At 44.0% G+C, this 22,859-nt stretch overlaps 1 protein-coding gene across 8 annotated transcripts in view; it reads left to right on the forward strand.

Moving 5' to 3' along the window:
• The window catches only part of CNTN4 (contactin 4), a 262,223-nt gene that overhangs the window by 184,395 nt on the left and 54,969 nt on the right, over positions 1-22,859 (forward strand). For all 8 annotated transcript variants that reach the window (XM_021409696.1, XM_021409697.1, XM_021409698.1 and 5 more), the window contains 3 exons: positions 9,415-9,618; positions 15,604-15,706; positions 16,250-16,434. In XM_021409696.1, the coding sequence (XP_021265371.1) occupies positions 9,415-9,618; positions 15,604-15,706; positions 16,250-16,434 (492 nt within the window). The remainder of the gene's footprint in view (positions 1-9,414; positions 9,619-15,603; positions 15,707-16,249; positions 16,435-22,859) is intronic.

Here is a 22,859-nt window from a genome sequence, read left to right on the forward strand (position 1 = left end):
TTTATTTTTTACATTATACCACGGTCAGTGTTTAAATTATTAAGAGCAAGAAGAGCTTCTCAGGAGACAGGAATGGGTGAAATTAAATTTAATCTGACATGATCCTTTCTCTAAAACTGCTGATTCAGCATGTGTACAGGTTTATCAACGTAATTAGTGGTAAGAGAGCAAGATAAATTATTCCTGAATTTGGGAGAGGGAAATGTGCTTTGATAACTCATCACTCTTATTTTCTGCCTGCATAAAAGGCTGGTATTTCTGACAACACAAAGAATGTACAGGTATTGTTTTAACTGAGTAACATATGAAATTAGAAGTAATTCTATTAACAAATGCCAAGCATGTTTTAGGTTTTGTGCTTCTCTAGGAACCTGGCTGTGTGATTGCTGCCTGTACCTGGCCTGTGTTCTGCCTTGCTTCAGCAGGAGTGGGTTTTGTGAGCAGAAGTTGCAAAATAGGTCACAGCTGAGGACAGAATTTCACACAAGCATTCAGACCCCAGTTTTCATCTGACACACATCATCTATTCACCTTCGGTGTCAGCAGAGCTACTTCACTTCCTGACCGGGAAGGTTCTGGCTCTGTAATTTTCTGATGCAATTTTAAATGAGACAGCAGATTTCCTTATGGTTTTGCCCTCTTTCTGGGGCTTTCCAGCCCTTTCCTGGGCTGGGCAGCCAGGTGGGATGGCCGGTGCTTGTAACTCCTGCTGCTTCCCCAGAGAACCAGGAGAGCGGAGACTCATCTTTCCAGTGCAGTCCTTGGAAATACTGAAATAATAAGGACTGTGACATTAATGGATTTTTTGTTTATCAGTGACAGCTCACGACATCTTTAAAAAGAGAGAATCTGCAAGCTAGTCACGTGGTGTATTCCCCTGTTATATTGCTGCTAAATGAAGATTGAAGTGGTATTGGAAAGGGTAGGGCAAGCAGAGGCTGCCTAAAGAGTGAAACTTGTCATCTGACAGAATTCAGTCAATAGGCATTTATCCAAAGTCCTAACGTTTTGTGATCTCCATGCAAAATAAATTAGAGCTCTGGGGACAGCTCCCAGGCTCTTCTAACCACTTTGCCACAACCCTTACCCCCCACACCCCACTGTAACTGGCCACTGACACCACGCTCTCGGAGTTGGCCGGGGTCTGATCTGCTCTCAGCTTCCTTGGGATGCTCATAACAGAAAGCAAACCCCCGACAGCAGCACTGCATCTCTTAATTCAGCAGTCAGATTTGAGTTTCCAGATCTCTGAATGCACCAGCTGCTCCATAATGCAATAGTCCTGCACTCCTTCCTGCTGAGGTGTTGTTCTGTAGTTGAAAAGTAAATCAGGTTATTGGTTTGACCATTTTCTCTTGTCTGATACATATGTCTAAATGTGCAACCATGATGTTGCTTTTAACTGGTGTATATCAAAACACTGTCTATCACACGTGTAAACAGACTTTTTTCCTATGTCGTGTGGAGGAGTGGCGTGGCATTACGTATGGAGATACCTGTGCAGAGATCTCCCCTAAAGGACTCAACTCCCACTCTCACTGCTCGGCCAAATATTTCAACCTTGGAGCTGATCGTAATATTAATTTACTGCAGTTACAAAATTCTCCCCAACCAACTTTGTTTTTTTGAAAGGCTTGATCTAATCTCTTATAGCTACAGTAAGAGGCTGATCAAAGGTACTGAAGGCTGGTATTAAAGGATTAACTAGGTCACATTGAAATATGTTTTAAAATAAGCCCAGGGACCTTTAGCTTTACTGAAGCAAGTGCACAAAAAAGGGAAGATTTTTAGGCTAACTCTCTCTGACTTTAAACAGAAAACAAACTGATGGATTAAATCTGCGAGTCATTCCTTAAGGTGCAGCACTCTGTGTAGAACAAGCTGGGGAAATACAAGCAATGATTGAATCTTGCAGTGCAGATATACAGTACAGAATTAAAATGCAGTGTGTCATTTATGCACATGCTCAGCTTACAGCATACTTATTCACGTTTGATTTTTGCCCATAAGTAACTGATAGCTTCAGCTGGGCCCCCTGTGTCTTTTGTTTCAGCTCTCCCTCCTTTCCCTTTGCTCCTGACTCTGTCTATCACGGAGGTGCTTTGTTGGTTCCTTTGTGTTGATGCTGCTCTGTGGAACGTATCAAGCTCTTATTATTGTGGGATTTTTTTTTAACCTACATTTCCTCGTTGAGATCAGCTTAAAAACAGAGTGAGAGTCATAAAGCTCTGTACATTGCTCAGTGGGAGAAACCATGAAATCATCTGGTGTCAAATGAGGAGACGAAGCACGCGACTCCTGGTCTCCAGAAGTATGGTTGTGCGAGCTTTCTGCATTGCTGCCCTTTGTTAAGGTTGGCTCAGTGTAGTTACACGGTGCTCCACGCTGCATGCTCGGTAAGATTTTCTTCTAATCTTTATTTCACCGTAAGTCAGCTGGCCCGACTGCCCCTGGGTGCACCTTTGTGCTGGTGGAGCCAGTGTTCCATTCTGGGACCTGACACCTCCCCAGGAAAGTCTCCTCAGCAGGCAGTGGCCTCCCTCCATAGCCCGGAGCCCTGCAGGCCGCGGCGGCTGGGAGTGCCGGCCCTTCCCTCACGGTCTGGTCCAGGAGCAGCTGGGTCACTGCTGGCCTGAGCCTGGCTCCAAACACGGTTAAACCAGATGTGTGTGATTGAGGGGTGTGAAACCAGGGCAGGGTTCTCTGGTTGTTGTTGAATGCAGAACAAGGTTCCCCAAAAATAGCATAGCTCTTTTGACAATTGCAGTTTGAGTTTGCTTTTTGGTTTCTTTTTCTCAGGCAAGACCAGGCTAAGCTGTACATTTCTATAAGACAGTTTGTGAGGTTTGTCAGACGGAAAAGTACATAGTTTCTTCCAAAGCCTGTCACCCTTTATGCTGGATTGTTGTGGGTGCAGGATGGTGTCCGCTGCCCATCAGGCCTTTTTGAAATACGTTTGTTTGTTTGTTTAGCTGTGGTAAATACAGTAGCACAAGACTCTCTGCTTCGCAACATTTTCCATTCAGTCATAGATAAAGGCTGCTGCTGATTTCTCTCCCTGGGGGAATTTCAAGTTAAAAATTTGTCACAATCCCAAATGGCACGGTGCAGTAGTCATTAACGTTTACAGTGCCACGCAGGCGGTGTAGCCAGCCATCGACTGGGGCTGGAGGCTGTTAGCGAGAGATAAGCCAGGTCAATTATGTGCAGCCATCAAATATTTAACTATTTTAGATACTGACAAATGGAGATGCAGCAGATGCAGGTGATTATTGATTGGGCTGCAGGTAATGAGGACCTCTCACCTTCTTAATTATTCTCACGTGGAGCTCCGCGTGCTGAGCGGGCATGGAGTCACGGGGCCAGGAAGCAAGCACAGCCCTGAACACATTGCAAATGGATGTGAGGATGAGGCTGGCACAAAGCTTGCTTGGCCAATCGGTACATTTTCCTCATTCTTGCTTCTGATTCATTAATGAGCGTGACATCAATTTGTATATTTCCATTGTTTGTGAATAAGAGGATGGCAAACTCTGATAATGGGCATTAGACATTGCACCCACTGCATGCATTTTTCATGCATGTATGTGTGCAGTATACCCAGCTTTCCTGCTACCAAAAACCAGTGCCAATACACACATGGACACAGTTCACAGGAGGAGTTACTGCTTCGAAGGGGAGAGGGACTGCCTGCTGTCGCTGTTGGTGTGGAGATGACAGGAGTGCAACCTCCAGCATCCCCTCTTTCTCTTCTGGTGTGTTACGCCCTGCTAGACCTTGCAGGGAAGTTGCTGTGTCGGTGTTGGAGGGTTTTAGGAAAAGCTTTGCAAATCCTCAGAGATGCTGTAGTTGTGATTGATCGTTACCTCAGGATGGAGAGATGAGCTCTGTCTGCCCATCGCCTTCTTCGGTTTCATGTCTTCATAACAATTCCCATCACATTAACCCCCTTATCTTACTGCTTTACAGCCTCTTGGATCTGTCTGTTTCTGGATTTGTGTCTGATTGGTTTCAAAGAGTGTGCTGTTGTGTGGCAGTGTCATTTCCTGTAGCTGCCGCATGCTAACACAATTTCAAGTAAAACCCCTAAATAGCAAAGCATCCTCCTGGTCATCCTGCAGATGCTTCCTAACGTGCCTCATAAGAGCTTTTCACTTTGTTCTACAAAGCTGCTGGGAACGAGGAGGGGTCTCGGTCAGGTTGTAGCTGTTCCTTAAACAATGTGGGTAAATACTCCATTACAGGTGATGCAGCTTTCTTTTTTAGCCACCATGTCACCACTGACCCTAACTGACCAGTGGTGTTTTCATACTTTCCTAAGCCAAATTCTGAACACTGATTCATTAATATTAAGGGAGTTTTTTTTCCTGCCCTATCTGCAAGGATAGCACACGTCTTCATTTGCCAGTCGTTGACCGTTGAGTAGCAGCATTGTCAAGTTTTAGTACAGATGATTGTTTAGCCAAAAATATCTTATTAACTTCAGATTAATCTTGTTCATTATTCATTACTCCTTTTATTAAAATGTGCAGTTGTGGCCCAGAAGCCGTGCTGCTACCTGGCTGCCCGGGAGCCTGGGGCTGAGGGGAGAGCTATCGAGCCGTGTTTGCACCCAGGTTGATTCCTTGAAATTACGCAGCAATTATTTAAGAAGAGAAGATAAAAAATTGATCCGAAGTGCTGGCAGGGCAATGGAACAGGCTTTAGGCTCACAGAAGAAATGTGTACAATGCATTATTCATGCATCCCTACTATTATAATAAAACCATGAAGGAGAAAAACTGCCAAAAACTCCAGGCATGACACTGAGGTTGCAGACAAGCAGGTACGGGTGGAAAGGAACTTTGAGGGCTGGGTAGAGCCAAGTGCATGGTAAGTAATGCCAAGGATTCATCTTTCCCAGGCCGTCCTTTGTCTTCTCTTTCCTGCTGCATGCTCATACAAACAGCTGTAGTGCATTAAGCCTCCTTGTCAGCTCATTGTATTATTCAGGGGGCTAAGGACTTCGATTAAGCAATCAAATCCCGGTGACATTTGAAGTTAGGGATGTCCCCTACAAGCAGTCAGCAGAATTTAGTAAGATGAGAATACCAAATGAATTCACAGGACATTTGTGAGGTAATCAGTTGCACTTTATCATTGCCTAAATTTACTGTCACTATCAAAACAGTCTGTTAGTACCACTTGAGAGAAATGTAAACCCTGAGAAATGCGAGCAATCGGAGCAAAAGCAGAAGAAAAGCTATAAATAGTCCTCCAAAAATCATTCTTTTATGAGGTTTATACGCTGTCGCTATCAGCAGATGCAGTTCCCACTCCAGCCCTGCGCAGAGCACAGCCCTAGAGCAGGGATCCCACGTGGTTAACTGCCGTGCTTGGCTTATGGAGCGAGATCAAGACAAGTGCAAACCTAACTCGGAGTGTATTCACCACACCTGAAGTTCAGTTGTCATTAGGGATGGCATAGCAGGATGATCCTCACCTTTCGTTTCAAAATATCTCAGAATGATGCACTGCCGTTCTAATATGCCGTGTTGCTACCATTAGAGTTCGGGTTGCTTGGGACTGTTATGCAGGGAAGGGATTCTTCATTTTCTTAATTTTGCATCTGTTTCATGCAGTGTGGAACGGAACATAATTTTTACGCTTTACAGGAATTGCTGCTGAGTTTTTGTTTCACGTTGAATAATAGTTCCCACCTGTCTGACTCGAGAGTGACATAGTAGGTGATAATATATAAATTATAGGAGCTGTTAATGACAGGATTAATCTCTGTAACTTTCAGTAAAGCCTACGAAAACTGGCAGTGTATTGTGCCACACTGTTCTTATTAAAAATGATAAATTATTCCCATTTTTTTGGCAAATACTAATTTCAAAATTTCATTCTTCCATTCAGTTTTATGGTAACCATAATCTTGATGTTTTAATAGCTTTTCCCACCACAGCTTCAGAGACCTTTTAAAGTGGCAGTCCTGCCTTTGTGGAAAAGACTAAAAAATATATATATTAAGAAAAGAGTTTCTTGTCGTAAAAAGCAAAAGCAAGACAAAGACAAAATAGAATCATAGAATCACCAAGGCTAGAAAAGACCTCCAAGATCATCCAGTCCAGCTGTCCGCCTACAGCCAATATCTCCCCACTAAACCGTGTCCCTTAATACAACACCTGAACGTTTCTTGAGCACCTACAGGGACAGTGACCCCACCACTCCCTGGGCAGCCCATTCCAGTGCCAGACCACTCCTTTGGAGAAGAAATGCTTCCTAATATTCAATCTGAACGGCCCCTGGTGCAACTTGAGGCCATGAAAATTTAAACATAAAACAAAAAACAAAGAAAAAAAACACTAAGAAAAAAACAAAGACTCACTGACACCTGTGTGTGATGCAGGGCGCATGGCTAGGCAGTTACTAGAAATTGCAAATGTGGATTGATAAGCTTTAGATAATCTTCTGTTTGAGAGACCAGCTTGAATGTGCTTTAAAGGAGAAATGAAAGGCATTGCAAATAAGGCAAAACTACATGGAACCGTCCCCAAATTAAAAAGCAGAAGTTTGTAATAAGTTCTTAAAGTATATAGAGTATAATGTGTAATTAGAACCATGAATTGCTTGTTACCATTTGTTCTTTGTGCTGAAAGAGTGTGTGTCTGTAACTTGGTAAATGTTTCCATCACCCGCAGTCACCAGGAGCGATCTCAGGCTGTATTTTAAGTGTCTGTTTACACAGTTCTTACAGTTCTTACAAATTGCCTATGGGATGTGAACTGTCTATCACTTCCAGAGCAATTAGTATCTGAAACCTTATCAAAAGAAATCCATCAAGTTTGAAAAGCCATAAATATTGCACCAGGATCTCCAAGGAAATCAAAGTGAGTTTGATACAGTATTTATTTATATGTTGCCACACAAGCAAATGCACTTACAGAGACTCCAGTCTGCCTTGTTTCCTGTGCTTTATACTCCATCAGTCCCGTGTTATTTTAGCAAGACAATTATCCAGTTGTTTTAGGTATTCTGTAGCAGTAATAGACTGCTCCAAGTATGTAAGGCTGAGTAATTCAGGCAGTTCCATCTTTGTGCAGTGATTTAATGAAAGCAAGGAAGAGTTGTGACATCAGATTTTTATTATGTCCAGCATTTTAATTTGGAGTTCCTTAGTTTTATGTAGTGAAACCCATACAACCGAAGATGCCTTTTGGAGAGGCTTTGAGGGTTCCCACTCTATAGAAATGGGTCCCCTTTAGTGCCTTTGGTGTTGGAAGAATCCATGATCATTTCCATGTTGGTGCTCTCTTTGGTCAGACCTCATTATTCCTACACAACTTTACATCTGCTTTCTGCTCTCCTGTGTCTTCCTTACCCAGGGTTTCCAGCCTCTCGCTTTTCTCAAATGGCACACATACTCAAGACTTTAGTTAGAAGTCTTGAGTTTTAACTACAGTCTTCAGTCTAACCTCTGGTGAGGTGGAGGTCAGCCTCTTCTCCCACGTAACTAGTGATAGGACCAGAGGGAATGGCCCCAAAATGTGCCAGGGGAGGTTCAGGTCAGTTCAGGTCAGCTATGATGAAAAGTTTCTTCTCTAAAAGAGCGGTCAGGCTCTGGAAAGGGCTGCCCAGGGAGTGCTGGAGTCACCGTCCCTGGAGGTGTTCAAGAAGCGTTTCGATGTGGTACTGAGGGACGTGGTTTAGTGGGGAAATACGGGTGGCAGGTGGATGATTGGACTGGGTGACCTTAGAGGTCTTTTGCAGCCTTGGTGGTTCTGTGATTCTAGAACAGAGCCTAGGAAAAGCTACTACAACCTTCTTAAGAATGGAATGACTGTCTTGAAAATGAAGGCAGAAGGGCTCTTCATTGCTCTCGCTACCAAAGAGGCAAAAGCTGTTTAAGCTAAAGGTGTCTTTAGCCCAGAAGCACATGGATACAGCCTAGTAATAAAAATATTTAACCTGAAAATTAGTGGGTTCTAAGCAATTAAAGCAAAACCAGCTTCCACTGGAAAAGCAGGAGCCGAAAACCTTGGTGCTTCTGGGTTGTCTGTGAGTGGGAGCATGCAACATCGTGAGGAAGGGCAGGGTGGGATAGGGATTGTTAATCCGGGAAAACCCTCCCAGTCTTGTTTTTTTATGAAAAACATGAGGTTGATTCACTATTTCTCAGTCAGTGCAAAATGTTACAAAGTCTGGGGGGCTTTGGTGGAGGATACCTGCAGTGTGGAGGTTTGCTCAACTTTAAATGCCTCTGTGGGCTCCAGAGCAGGGATGTTTATTTGCTCTTACTGGGTGCCTCTGAGGGAACGCGATAATTCCTCACCAAAAGTAAATTAAAAAAAAAAAAAAAGGTAATAAATTGAACAACCTGCAGAAAATAATAAGCCAACTGAGAAGTGCTACCTTGTTTGCTCTGAGTATCCTCTTGGCATCAGCATGACGTTACTTATAATTAGATGCACATGTGTAAATATGATGATTAGATATTCCCACATAAACATAATTATCGTAACTTCCTAAAAGTCTAAGAAGGCACTTTATAATCCTGTTGTTAAAAATAAATAAATAAAAGCCCACAAACTGCATTCAACCTCTTGTGTGTGTAAATAGTGGAACATGAGGGCAGAATATATTTTCCAAAATACCTAATGGTAGTGGAGGTCAATTACAGTTATGACTCATTAGAGTATTAAACTAAGAATGTGCTTTTTAGTGTAATTACTGTTGCCTTAGAAAACTACAATGAACTTGTACTCAATTGAGTTCTTCATGCATTTCTAGTGGGTTTGCATATTAGTCTTAGGCAAATATAATAGGGTTATATTGCATTAACCTCACTTATAAACTGCAACCACTTGCAGCGTGTCTGTTATTTCTTATGGCACAAATAACTTCTAAAGATGCCTTACAAAACGCAGAGTATTTTCTAATTAGACACATAGAAGATTACAGCTGCTTAATTTAGTGTTTGGAATTTTTTGCTGATTCTGAAGTTCCTAATGAATAAAATGTACAGTGTGTGATATCATGGTTTGGCAGATCCTCCTCCAAACTCTCTTTAAATGAAAAAGCTAACTAAGAAAGAGGGAAAATGTCACAATTCAGAAAGGCTGAAATGTCCATGACAGAGGTGGAGTTCCTGTAAAATGCATCGTATTCTTGATTGGAAGAGCTCTAAGGAATGTTTCTAGAGGATTGAGGTCTGCATGCAGGCTCAGAAGTGTCCCATTGGGAAATTTCTGGCCATAAAGATGAGACCTTGCAAAATGCTTGCTATTCAATCATTTCATGGGCTATGATGCATCTGTGTTCCCTGAGGGGAGCAGGGTGAAAATCATTTTCTGGGCTCTTGCTGAGGTTGGGGATGGAGCCCCGCATCAGCCAAGGGTTACAGGCTGTCACTGATGGTCCCTGTGCTTCCAGAGCTCACCTACGCCTGGATCTTCAATGAGTACCCATCGTTCGTGCACCAGGACAACCGCCGCTTCGTCTCGCAGGAGACGGGGAACCTGTACATCGCCAAGGTGGAAGCTTCTGACGTGGGCAACTACACGTGCGTGGTGACGAACACGGTGACCAACAGCCGGGTCCTGGGCCCGCCGACCCCGCTCATCCTCAGGAACGATGGTAGGACTTGTTCAGGTTTCTTTGGCTGTCACCCAGAAATTAAGGAATAACCTAAAACGTTAGAATAAAGGGAGAGATTTTTCCCCTTCACAGAGCTTTGTGAGGCCTCTGCTTCAGCTCTTGGTTCAGCATCGTTAAAACTGCTGGGTTTTGTGACGCTGTGGACAAGGCTGCTATTTCCACTGTTGGAAGAACTTTCGTAAAATAGATTTTAGAGTTTGGATATACTGTAGTTTTGTTCAATTTATGCAGCCGAAAAGCGTACAAAAGCACTTTGTTGTTTCGGTAACTGTTAGTTCAGGCTGTATTTCCCAGCAGAATCAATGCTATTTTTAGTAGTCTGTGGAATAATACTTAAAAAAAAAAAAAGAAAAGAAACCAAAAGAGGATTTCTAAATTTATACAGGCAATTGATTTGTATCGTAGTCATTTCTAAGGAGATAAGAAAAATAAATTTGCATGTTAATTTGAAGCGTCTGTTGAAAGGCTAACATTTAGGACATTCATTCCAGAAATAGAAATGTATTTTTAGAAACTTCTTTTAGAAGAAGATCCGTTGTCACCTAGCGGTGTCTCACAACAGTTCCTCCTGTGTAGGACAGGGATGTGGTGCTGCCAGCTGCTGCTGTTCATCTGTGATAACCGAGGTCCTGCGGCAGGGTGCCGGGCTGGGATGATGAGCAGTGCCCCTGTTGTGCTGGGCAGGGTGAGGTCTCTTCTGGGCCTCAATTCTGCTCTCCCTTACACCACACCTCTACAGATGCAGTGGTTTAAGTGGCAGCAGACGCAGACCTTGGAGTCCAGCCTGAGTCGTCATACCAGCTGCTCTGAGGAAAGCAGTTCCATCCCAGCTGAAACTAAGGCAGCGTGAAAGACAGGGAGGAGTATTTAAATTCATCTCATGTTAACATTTTCAGTACCGAACGAGAAATTTTTGTAGGTATTAAATGAACAAGATTTTTTTGCAAGCCTTACCTAGCGGAAAGTGCTTCCATTTGTCAAAACCGAGCTCAGTGTCTGCTCTGCTTCTGAAGCAGAGGGTAATGCTATGATGATTGGTAGTCATCCTGATTGTCAAGTGCATCGCCAAGGGCTCTACCCCAGCGCATCGCTCCTCTGCACGCACTCAGCTTTATTTACAGAGACCAATTGCCTTCCCGAGGTAATTCGCAGGAATGTTCTCTGATTCCTTTGATGTGCACTCTGCTGTTTATTATAGATATGAAACTTTAATTGAACCTCTGAGGAGCTCCGGAATACATTCCTGAGTTAAACAGCAAAGGTGCTGTAATGTCTGTGGAGCCATGGATGACAGCAATCAAAAGTTGAACGTGCGTTTTAAAATAGGAGTGCATTAGTATTGGGCACAAACGTCATTTTAAAAATCTGCAAGGCTCAGTTTTTCATTCCACGTAGAGTAACCCTATAAAATCTGAATGGAACACGTTGTCCTGCTTGAGAAGAGAAATCACATATGGTACTCGGGATGTGGGAGCGAGAGGAATGAGTGAAACACAAGGCACATGGTGCTGCCACTGGCAAATGTGCCTTGTTTATCTTTTGTATTCCTGTCTGGCCTGTCCAGCAATATGTGTTATTTGCTTTACAACACCATGTCATTAAATCAGTACACTCAGAGGCTGGTTCATCAGCAGTTAGTGTTTCAGTTCCATTTAATTTCAGTTAGTGAATTTAACGGGGAAAATAAGCCTAATATGCCTTCCTGGATTAAAGTCACTGACCCTCTCCCCCCATGTGGGTCCCTGTGGCAGCTCCAGGGGAGGATCCGAGGGGGTTGCAGCGCTGGGACCCTCAAGCTGGCCTGGGGCTGCTGCCCACCTCGAGCAAACCCTGCACAAAAGAGGCTGGCGTTACACATGTTGGAGTTCCTGCCTGACTGGCTTCGTATTGAAATACCTGCCATGAATTCTCAAAAAGACTTCACAAAAATCTCTGAAATTTCAGTTTTTCTCAAAAATCATAGTTGGGTGTTTGCTCTGTGGCCAAAGCTCCAGCTCCGGCCCAGCAGATGCTGCCCACCCTGGGCTGCTGTGCAGCATTCACCGGGCTGAGATCACTGCCTGAACCCCGAGGTTTTTCCACCTTTCTTCTTCAGTGCGTGGCAGTAATTTTCCTAGACTCAGCCACAAGTCAGTTAGGCTTTGTATGCTGAATACCTGCCATCTTAGTCATGGTTATTTTACTTACATGTGATCATCCTAGAAAAACAGCTTTTCAGCATGTTTTAAAGCACGGCTTGCTTTACCATAGCAGGCTTCTGAAGCGCGGGCTGCAAAAGGGAAAGATGCAGGAGAACAGGATGAGTCCTGACCCGATGGGCAGACTGCATTCCCCCACTATGCCTTTATGCTTCCCTTTCACTTGTTCTCACTGGCGGGACTCTGGAGTTGCAGGTCTGATGTTGTCTGCAGAGCTGTTTAGATCAGAGGTGCAGGAATCAGGCTCCCCTCCTGCTGTTGTGTGCACTGTTCATTACCCCCAGAAAGCTCTTCCTCCCTGGATAGACAAATACCCCAGAGGGCTCAAGGAAGGGCGGTGGAGCACACCATGCCAGGTCTCTGGTAGTCCAAGCTGTGTTCCCAACAACACGTGTGATCTCATGGGGGTAGATACAGTGGACAAAGTGCAGCAGGTACTGGGAAAAGAATGGGTTTTCACCTGTTCCTCTTAAAAATTCCCTCCCACAAATGCGTGGAATCACTCCCATTTAATAAACAGTTTCCTATAGCTGGATGGATATCTGACGGTGAGGATGCTTGGTGGATAAAAGCTTTCCGTGGGAAGGATAAGTACAATATCACAGAAGTGCAGCAGTCCCCAAAACTGCGTATTTATGGTTTGAAGTTCGTCCCCCCGAAAAGTGCTCGCGCCATCCCACACAAGGCTTTGGGAGTGGCCAGTTAAAGGTGTTTGGAAATGGCACTGGTTTAAGACACCGTGTGGTGAGGAGAGCAGAGGTGTGGGCTGCTCAGCTGTGCACCCATCTCCTGGCCCTCCATCTGTCCTGGCTGTAGCTGGCTGCCTCCCACGGCACAGAAATGGCTCGCTGCACTATTTCCTTGCTGGGCAATATAATAAAGAGCCAAATGCATATGGCACCCAAATGCTGGGAGTGACCCCAAAGCCCGAAGGAGGGTGTCCACCAGGAGCACAGCTCTTGGTGCAGCTGAGGCAGAACGAGGACTTGGGAGTGCCGTGCCATTGCCTGGCACCTCTCTGCTGCAGTCCCAGTGCCGCAGCAGCCCTTCTGCAGTGCTCCACTTCTTCTCTTTAAAATGCACTTTGGGTTTTTACATCAAAATTAAAACAGTAATAGTGGAAAAGAGCTGCAATAGACCTGGAATAAAATTACCGTCAGCAGCAGCTGTATGGGCCAATTAAACTTTAACATTTCACAGGTGTTGTCAGGAAATGCATATCCTCAGACAAATGAGTTTGCTTCTGAATTCCTGGGACTTTCATCCAAAAGCGCGTTTTTAAGCCTTGAAACTGGGAGAAAAATATGAAATCCTCTGAACTGCAAACGCGTGCAGCATCTGATGTGTCATGACACTGAAAACACCCTCCAAGCTACAAACCCAGGCTCTATTTTAGTCTTTTATTTTCTCCCTTATTCTTTCCACCTGCCGTGCTAAGTCAGATGTTAACTCGCCCAGGAACAGCAGGAAAAAATAAGGACTGTGTGTGTGTGAAAAGGAGCGTGGGTGTGGTATCGAGGTATCTCCAGTGCACCAGTGTTTACCTTTAAGGCAGAGAAGGCAGAGCTTGCTGCATGCCAGGTGTCCATAGAGGGGTGGACGGGGCTGTGGTGGGAGCCTGGTGGTTTGTGCAGGTGCTGGTCTTGAGGTGGGCAGTGTTTGCAGTAACGCTGTTCAACTGCTGAGTTCCTCACTGTAAGAGAAGGGATGGGGTCTGCCCTACAGCCCTGGCACCTTCTGCAGTTTGCCTCGGCTGTGTCCCCTCAGGGTCACAGCTTTCCAAGGTAAGGCAATTTGAACAACGAAGAAAGAGAAGGCAAAAAAAAAAAGCAGTTTTCTTTCCCTCCCCTTCCTCATTGCCTGATCTGTCAGGTGAATAATGTATTAATAATGCATTGTGCCTTAATTTCCTAAATAGCCCGTTAGTGTCGAATGATACTCTACAGCCTACTTTGCATAAGGGGGCCGAATTACTGCTTTAGGAGAGAAGAAGAAAGAATTGCTCTCATTGCTTTTGCTTTTTAGGGACTGGATTAAGCGTAGGCAAGCAGACTGCTCCTGTGAGCATCTCCCATGGTCTTTGTCCTTCCAGGTGCCTCCCACCCCTCAGCTCATTGTCAGTGGAGCCCCATGATGGGCTTGGGGTGCTGCCTTCTCCCTGAGACAGGGCACCAGGGAGCTCTTCTTGGAGAGGATGGTGGTTGGAGGTGGTTGGTTCCTCAAGGAGGTCCTCACCGAGCAGTGCAAGGCAGTGAGGAGCCTGGCTGCATCTGGCCAAGCTAGCACAGAATTGTGCATCTGTTGTGGGATGCCAACCCCAGCCTCCACGGTTCTTCCTCTGCCAGATTGGTGGCACTGCAGAACATGGAAATGCTCTTTGGGGAAAAGATCTCAGTAAATTTTAATACCAGCAAAGGAGCTGTGTTGTTTGCAAACATTCGCTCACGCAGCCCTGTCCGAGGGAACAGCTGGGCAATGGCTGCTCCTTGTCCTGCCTGGAGCTCTCCCAGCAATTATTTAGTTTGGAGTGCAGAGGAATTTAGGCAGCATTTGGTAAATCACAATCAGGAGAGCAGAGAAACTTTTCCTTTGCCTTCATAGCACTAGGCTCTCCCAGCCCTTCAGGCCCGCTCTGTTAATGTTCAGTGAGCTGATGGGGATTGTGCTCCGTAATTCCTTTTTGTGTAATCTGTAAATGCTGGAGCGCAGGCAGACTCGTGTGCTTCCTGCTCTGTGTGCTGGCCTGGGCACGTGTACAGGGACAGCATTCGTATCTTTAACAAATCTGTTTCATTTGGATGGCTGACTCTGTGCAGCAGCTGCTCTTTGTGCAACGTAGCAGCAGGACTTACGTGGAAGGAAAGGGTTGAAGAATGCTGATGTAACCTGGTAGTGAACCACAACATGGAATGAATGCACAGGTCAGCGAGTAAGGGGACACTCGATGTAGGCCTCAGAGCGAGCATTTTCAGCTTTAAACTGTTTTATATGTGAAAAAGAAGAGCCCAAAGGTACCTCGTGCTACCTCTTCGCAACACAGGGAGAGAGGAGGCATTGCCACAACCACAGCCCATCACTGCCCTGCCATGCTTGGGCAACCTGGGGCTATCTCAGCCTGTCACCGCCCCGAGCAGCCATCAATTAGCTGATAATCACCCCTGGGGAAATTATATGTACCGGCTTGAAGGTGGTACAGTGACTAGAACCGTAGCGATCTGTCTTGAGTGTAATGGCCTTTTTATGTGCACAAATTTTCAAACGCAATTTCATGAAGAGGTTGCCACAATATGTGATTTACCGGGGCGGTAAAAATAAAGAAATTACCCAAGGAGTATATGATCTCTGTGCTTCTGAACCCTTGAAGTTAATAGAAGCTTTGATTAGCTCCAGCGCCCTTAAAACTTTTCCTAATGGCTATTTGTTCCGCATTTCGTTTTCTAGAAGGTGGTGAAGCTCCCTTACTATTGCTTTCTTTATGTCACGAGTTACCTGCAAAAACCCCGAATATTCAAAAGCAAAAAGTAATGCAGCCATGAAGAAATGTTAATCTGTGGCAGATGGTGTGCAGCACTGGTTCAGATTTTCCTCTGGCAGTAAATGGGAAGAGAGCCCACACTGCACGGCTGTTAGAAACAGGCCGTGTTTAAAATGAATGGATTAATTGGGCAAGTAATGATGTAGAGAAGAGCTCTGCAGTAGCACAGGAACACTTGTGAATTTATTGGCAAACCTCAGCCCAGCCTGAGCCGCTCTTTTATGTTCACAGGGGTGATGGGGGAGTACGAGCCGAAAATAGAAGTGCAGTTCCCAGAAACGGTTCCGTCTGCAAAAGGAACAGCGGTGAAACTGGAGTGCTTTGCCCTGGGAAAGTAAGTTGTGATCCTTCGCTGCTCCTTTGGCTGCAGCGTGCAGTGCAGTCTGCGGGGTCTGCTGATCCCTCGCTGTCCGCAGCACTCGTTACAGAGTGCTTGGGGTGCAGGGACTTTGCTCACCAAAAAGTGTAACGTGTTTTGTACAGATAGGCTTGTGCATCTTCAGTTCTGAGGGCTTATGCTAGACCGAAAGCCCGCCTATTTTTCCCAATGTAAATAGTAGCAGCGCTTCCAAAATGAAAATGTGGGATTGATGAGAAAATGGATGTGTTGTCACAGCAGAAACCCAATTTCAGTTTTGTCAAAACAGCGTTTTTATAACAGTCAGTCTCCTGCTTTTAAGGTTATGTGAGCAGTACGCCACTGATCTACAAAGTGTATACATGCAGCCCATCATAAGATCACTCCAGATGCCAGGACTGACCGTGTCTTCATCATCCTCAAACATGAAGCAGTTTCAAGTTGGTCAGACGAGAGGTTAGCAGGACAAGACCCGTAGCTTTCACTGCAGATCTTATTTGCTTTATTTTTCTCATTTAGCCCCGTTCCTACAATCAGCTGGAGGAGAGCAGATGGGAAACAGATCCCCAGAAAAGCCAGGAGACACAGATCGAATGGGCTTCTGGAGATCCCGAATTTTCAGCAAGAAGATGCTGGGCTCTATGAGTGTGTCGCTGAAAATGTGAGAGGGAAAAACGTGGCACGAGGACAGCTGACATTTTATGGTAAGCAGATTGCCTGCTTTTAGGGGATTTTATTGTATCAGCTGCGATATGCAGTAAATATTTTGAGAGAAAGTCATTTTGTGGGGGGGGGCGGGTTTTTAAAATGACTAATTTATGAACAGCACATCTTGAAAAGGGTGTAATTTGAACTAGAACCTGTCTGAATAGCACATGCTGATTGAGAATCAGAGCTGCTGGAAAACAAACCCGCGCTGCTGGGAGGACATCGGCCTGGTAGCACACACAGAGAACTTGAGAAGGATTCATCTCCCTTGCCATGGTTGGGAGTGCTGAGCAGGGATTCGGGTGGAGCGTGGTGGTGCTTACAGCTTGTAATTTATTGTGTGTGTCGCCCCGCACAAGGGGGAATCCCCAGCTTGTGTTAATAAATGTTAATTGTGTATTACCAGTTAAAGACTGCTTGCAGCAGGGGTCATCAAAGTGGTTGCCCAGCCTGGAAAGCGGGGCTTAACCATGTCAGCGCCTGCAGAATCAGGTCCACCTAAAGGCTTTCAACACCTGCTCCTATCAGACTTGGGAATTTTTTTAGTTGGAATATTTCCTAAAGATCTGTTTTGTTTTGAAATCTGGTATTTTTGAGCTTTCACATGAACATTTCTTCTTTTACAATTGACTGAAACAAAATGAGACGTTTAAAAAGTGTTCAGTAGCAAGAAAAATCAAAATCTTTTGTGTTAAGTGAAGAACTGGGGGGTGATTCACGGAATCGCAGGGGTTGGAAGGGACCTCAGGAGATCATCGAGTCCGACCCCCTGCTACAGCAGGTTCCTTACGATAGGTTGTGCTGGTAGGCATCCAGACGAGATTGAATATCTCCGCAGAAGGAGATTCCGCCATCTCTCTTCTTGTTAAAGGATTTTATGATTTCTGGATTTGGTCGTGTTTCTCCCGATTTTTCCCGTGTGGACAGTAAAGGGTGTCTCATCATTTCTACAGTTTGACTTAACTCATGGCCAAGGCTGAAGTAAAACAGGCCTTCGGTAGATTCCTACCATAGCAAATGTTGGATTATCATCTAATTGATTTAGTGAGTAACCCAGTCTGGATCTCATTCCTGATGGACAGCAGACCATTCAAAAAAGCTGCTGCCATGACTTGTGTCAATTTTCAGGCGTCTTTTCAGCACGGTTTCACGGGAAGAACAGTGTCATCCTCTCTCTGGTGTTTGTAATGTTGGGACCCATCTTTACATCTCCTTTTCATAGTGTAAGCAGAGGGGTTCCTTACTGAGGGGTGTCAGCCTGTGCTAATTTCTGCTTTTAACCATTATACACTAAAAAATCAGGCTTCTCTTCAGGATGGTGAGTTGCTAGTCTGTACATGCTCAGCTTTCAAGGACAGCCTGTATGTGGCAGCCATTTAGCATTGAAAAGGACTGGGTTTTTCTGTTTTCTATAGGCTAGGCTTTTGAGTTTCACGTGGCAGTGAAATTTTTTAAGGAAGGCAACTTGCTGTAAGCATTTCATATGAATAGTTGAGACTGAATGACAGCTATTTTCCTGTAATCGCTTTTCTTTTTAATGCTGAGAAGTACTGTGTTGTCACTGAAACACAACAGCAGTGCTGGCAGAGCTGTAGGAGCTGGCTTGGTGGGGTAGGGGCTGCTGCTCGGGGATGTGGGACATGGGGCTTGGGCTTCTGCATGGTATTGCGCAGGGATACGCTCTGTCACAGCACGGCCCTGGAGATTAAAATCTAGCTCTAACAGTGGCACTCTTTTAAACCCAGTTATCTGCCTGTGTGCATAGTATAAAAAAAAATAGAGAAGAAAAAGAAAATGAAATTCAAATTTGCCTGCTTGCTGCAGATAACCCGGCCCTGCCTGCGTTGTCAACTTCTTTCAGTGCTCCTGGAAGTTGTCAGGAAAGGTTGACTTCTGTTGTATTTCATTCTTGTATCAATGTTTATTTTTTCCTTTGTTAGCATATCAGTGACATGAAAGTTGTTTGACATCCTCGTTGTGGCAGGAAAGGTTAATTAAATGTGCAAGATCTGTTCTTCCTCCATTTTCTCCGCTTTGAGCCCCTACGATAGTCTGTGCTTTATTGTTCTCCAGAAGTGTTTGTTCTGAATGCTCTGTGTCCTTCTTGATAGATAGACCTACACTATAGAAAACATGTTAATGTTAATGCAATTACCATGACTTGTACCTGTTTTCTTGACTGTTCTATCTCTGAATGACATATCACTCAGGTTTTTTTTGCCATAAGACTGTCTTGTTCTGTCTGCCACTCCTAACCTGATACCATGTGCCTGAAATTGGCTCCTGAGAATCAGCAAATTAAAGTGGAAAGCCACCATCTTCCATTTCCACCTGTACTTAGCTCCCACAAACACACTGCACCTGATGCTGGAGGAGGCTGTTGGGGACCAGCACCCACACAGGGAGGAAGGGGACCACTGGGGCTGGAAAGGTGCAGCACCACCAGGAAGGTGTTTCTGGCAGGGTTATGGCCAGAAACAAGCAGTTTGGCTTTGGTGTTTGTAATCAGATCTAAGCTGTCTTATACAGCCTGGAAGAGAGAGAAAATATCCAAGGTCTGGTGCGATACTTGGATCTGTATTGGAAAATATCCAAGGACTGGGAGTCCTTTAGCTTCTCCCTTAGCTGAGCTCATACATTCCCTGCCAAGCATCTTTCTGGAACCAAGGTGAGGAGGAAAAACTGCAGGCAGAATGGTTTCTGAAAGCATCGGCACAGTGGCATCTGTATTAGCAAGAAACAGACTTATTTGTAACTAATTACTGTTCTTTGCAGCACTTTGTAAAATATTCAGCAGAAACCATTTAATTGGCTGGACCACTTTTCAGATTAAATAATTCTCAAATGGAAGTCCCATGAGGAGTTTATACAGCTCCTTAATTTTACAATGAGAAGAGTCCCCCTTTCATGAAAGAGCCTGAGTTTTATTTGTGCTAAAGCTACTTTACACCACTCTATAAAACAAGCTCAAATGGAAGTCATGTTATGCTCCTCGTTGTTGCTAGAAGTCTGACAAGGACATTTGCATAAGTGAAAATCAGGGAGTTGTATATCTCTACTCTATTTAGGCCCCAGATCACAAATAATTTGCTGAAAAAATCAAAACCACTTGAAATAAAATGAGTTACTGGGCTGATAAAATACAATAAATGAACACAAATAGCGCCAGTATATTTTATTATTAATTATAATTTTCACATCTCACTAGGAAACCTAGTTTTCTATCTGTTACGCAGGCATATTAGAAGGCAAGTTCTCCCCTTCAAGCGTCTCTGTGTTAATTTTGTTGAGAGTTCTCAAATCTTGTGTTGCTGTGGAATACGGTGCCAATTTAACTCCTGGTTAACCACCATCTAGAGACCTGCCAGCCACCAAAGGCATCCTTTCCACGAGCAGTGGCTGTGTTTGGGAGCCAGTGCTGCAGCCCTCATTGCCACTGGTTGTGCTCTCTCTGGATGGCGGTGGCTTGCCTCCTGCCAACGGAGCATGTGTTTTCTCAGACTTCAATGTAGGAGGGAAATTCAGAACTCATGAGTTTTGAATATTGTGCTGCCTGAAGGAAGCCTTGCCTCCATAGGGGGTTTCTGTGCAGAGAGCAGGCGTCTTTGTCCTCCACTTCCCCTTTTCCTGGGGATGGCTGGAAACCTGCTTAGAGAGAAATCTGTTTCTAGAAGATTCAGAAAAAGTGGTCAGATTACTGTTATTTTGCCTTCTAAAAATAGCTCTTGGACAGGAGAAACTAAAGCAGGTAGGAGAAATGAAGGCAACTCAGAGAGCATCCTGCATCTTCCTTACTCTCCTGGGTAGCTGCAGGCCTGAGCATCGGTGGTTAAAAATAAATCCATCCCTGGGGTCTGGTTTGCAGGAATGTGCCTGTGCACACACGATCCTGTGGTACTTAACGTAAGATGGGAGAGAATCGTGCACTGGTGCAGAATAGCTTATGGAAGAGGAATTAAATACATGGAAAGGACAGTTAAAGTTGATCTGCCAGATTAACTCCTCTGAATTCTCCTTTGTTTCTTTTCCTTTGATTTTTAATATTTCAGTCCCAAGCGGAGCTCCTTGTCTGGCTCACTGTGGTAGTCTTCTAGAAAGGCAGGAGGAGACAACCTCCCCAAATCGTAGTATTTGTTGAACTGCTCAAAGAAACAGGCAAGTGAAAGGACGTGATTTACATGTGACATTCAAGCAAATGATTTTGGTGGGGATTTGCTCATCTTTGAGACTTGTATGGCTTTCAAATAGTCCTCAGTTGCTAGCAGAGGTCAGGAGGAAAGAATTAAGAGAAGGAAAGGAAAAGTGGTAACTTAATGTCTGGTTTCCTGTTCCTGTGGTGATTGGGATTGATAACAAATGAGGGACATACGGGTGTTGTTTTCAGAAGCTGTATCCCCACTTGGACCGGGATGACCCGTGCACTTGTCTACACAAACTTTATACCCTGGCTGTATTTTTTATTTTTAATTACTCATGTATTTCTCCCATCTGTTTTTCTTATTTCTTGTGCTTAGCTTTCTGATCTTTAGGCTTTTCTGGTCCTGGGCTCAGTCTCAGTCTCCTCGTAATAGATATAGTAATGGACAGTCATTCAGCCTTTCATCTGTCATTAATGATGAATTACACAGCCTACACTAGGTCATCAGCTGCTATAAATTGGCTTAGGAACACTGAAATCAATATACACCAACCAAGAATTGGATTCTGTGTATGTATTAGTACCTCATTTTTTTTCAATCTTTTTGGCCATTTTGAACTTGCAGAGTCTTATGGAGTCCTGCAGATTTATTTCTGTTTTGTTTCTCATGTCATTCCCATAATTCTTCATTTTTCTTACTTATTTCTGATGTGTTACATCATCATTGGCTGTCATTTCATTTTGGAAAGCCTCTTAGGACATGATTTCTGGTCCAACTTTCCAGTGCCAACTTTTGCCTTTCAATTTATTACAAGGGACAAACTCATTCTAGATTCTTCTCTCTTGAAGAAACAAGAGAATACGTGGACATATTTCCTTAACCGCCTTGTTTAAAATGCCCCATCTTGTTTGTGATGGCCGGAAAGTAATAAAAGACAAAATGTTTATTTGGGTTTTTTTTTTTTAGACCCATGCTATCACTTTTTTTCTGCCCACCTGAGTACCATTTCCAGACAGCTCTATCACCTGTTTCTTTAGAACTATCCTTATGCAAGTGTCATATTTGAACATTTTTCTTTCACTTTATAGATCTAGCATATGAATTTTTTTTGCAACTCAGTTGAATTCTTAATCAACTTCCGTGTGATTTTTTTCTTTAGTACCAGATTTTTCTTCCTGAAAGATTCCAGCCAAAGCCTGTACAATCGAGCTGCTCCTACTAGAGTCAAAATATTTCCAGTCCCATCATAGGCAAGAATTCTTCTTTGCTCAGTGCCACAGAAATGAAATGAAGGACTTTTTCAAGAACACCACCGGCAGCCATTAAATTAAAAAAAATTAAACCTTGTCATTATCTTGAATAATGCAGCTATACCAGAAAATTTTCTAGCACAGAGCAGGTTTCATATCCTTATTTGAATTATTTTAATTATCGTGCTTGAAATCTTGTGTCACACTACTGTGTCTAGGTACAATCCCCAATGGGAGGCTGTCAAATTTCATTATATTAAGGCGACTCTCATTTGGTGGTTCAAACATATTTGCTACATGAACCAACCCTTGTGTATAACTCAAGATTAAGTCAAGAGCATGCCTGGTATTCTCTGAAATGAGCTGTTCAAAGGAGAGATTGACCTAATTAGAAATGTCTCCCAAAGAGCAGCAGAGAACTACGTTCCTGGGAAACATAGGGCTCCTCCAGGTTTCACTGAGCTTTATTTTTAACCTAATACACTTGTTCTGTAGTCATCTGCAGCATAAATAGCTCTAGGGTGAAAGCTTAACTAGTTTAAATAACTGGAAAGGTTGATTGGTGGGGCGAGCCCGCAGCTCGCAGGTGCCACACATGTATTGCAGTGGGTGGGCTGGCAGTGGCTCCTATGGTTCCAGCACCGCAGTCAGAATCTGCACAGTTACCTAGGGTAGGACTTTGTGTTTGTAACCTGCACCCTGTAAAAGAAAGACTGGATGGATATCAGTCTTTCACTGGCTTGAGTAAGAGCTTGCCTTAGTCGAGGCCTGTGACTGCCTGAAATATGGATAAGTTCTGAATTGAAATAAGGATAAAAACTGAATTTACTTTGCTCCCCAAAAGGATATATTTTTTCATTGTTTTTTCTTTTTCAATTGCTTACATTTATATTCTGTAGAGCCCACTGTGCCCTTTATGGGTTCCTTCTCTGCAGATTGCTTTTGGTTGTTTTGTCTGCCTTTTTTTTTTGTTGTCAAGTGGGAAATCAGTAAAACACTCAGCACCGCAAAAAAGGCAAATGGAGCTGTGTG

This window comes from Numida meleagris, chromosome 11, assembly GCF_002078875.1.
Source record: "Numida meleagris isolate 19003 breed g44 Domestic line chromosome 11, NumMel1.0, whole genome shotgun sequence".
Lineage (NCBI taxonomy): Eukaryota > Metazoa > Chordata > Aves > Galliformes > Numididae > Numida > Numida meleagris.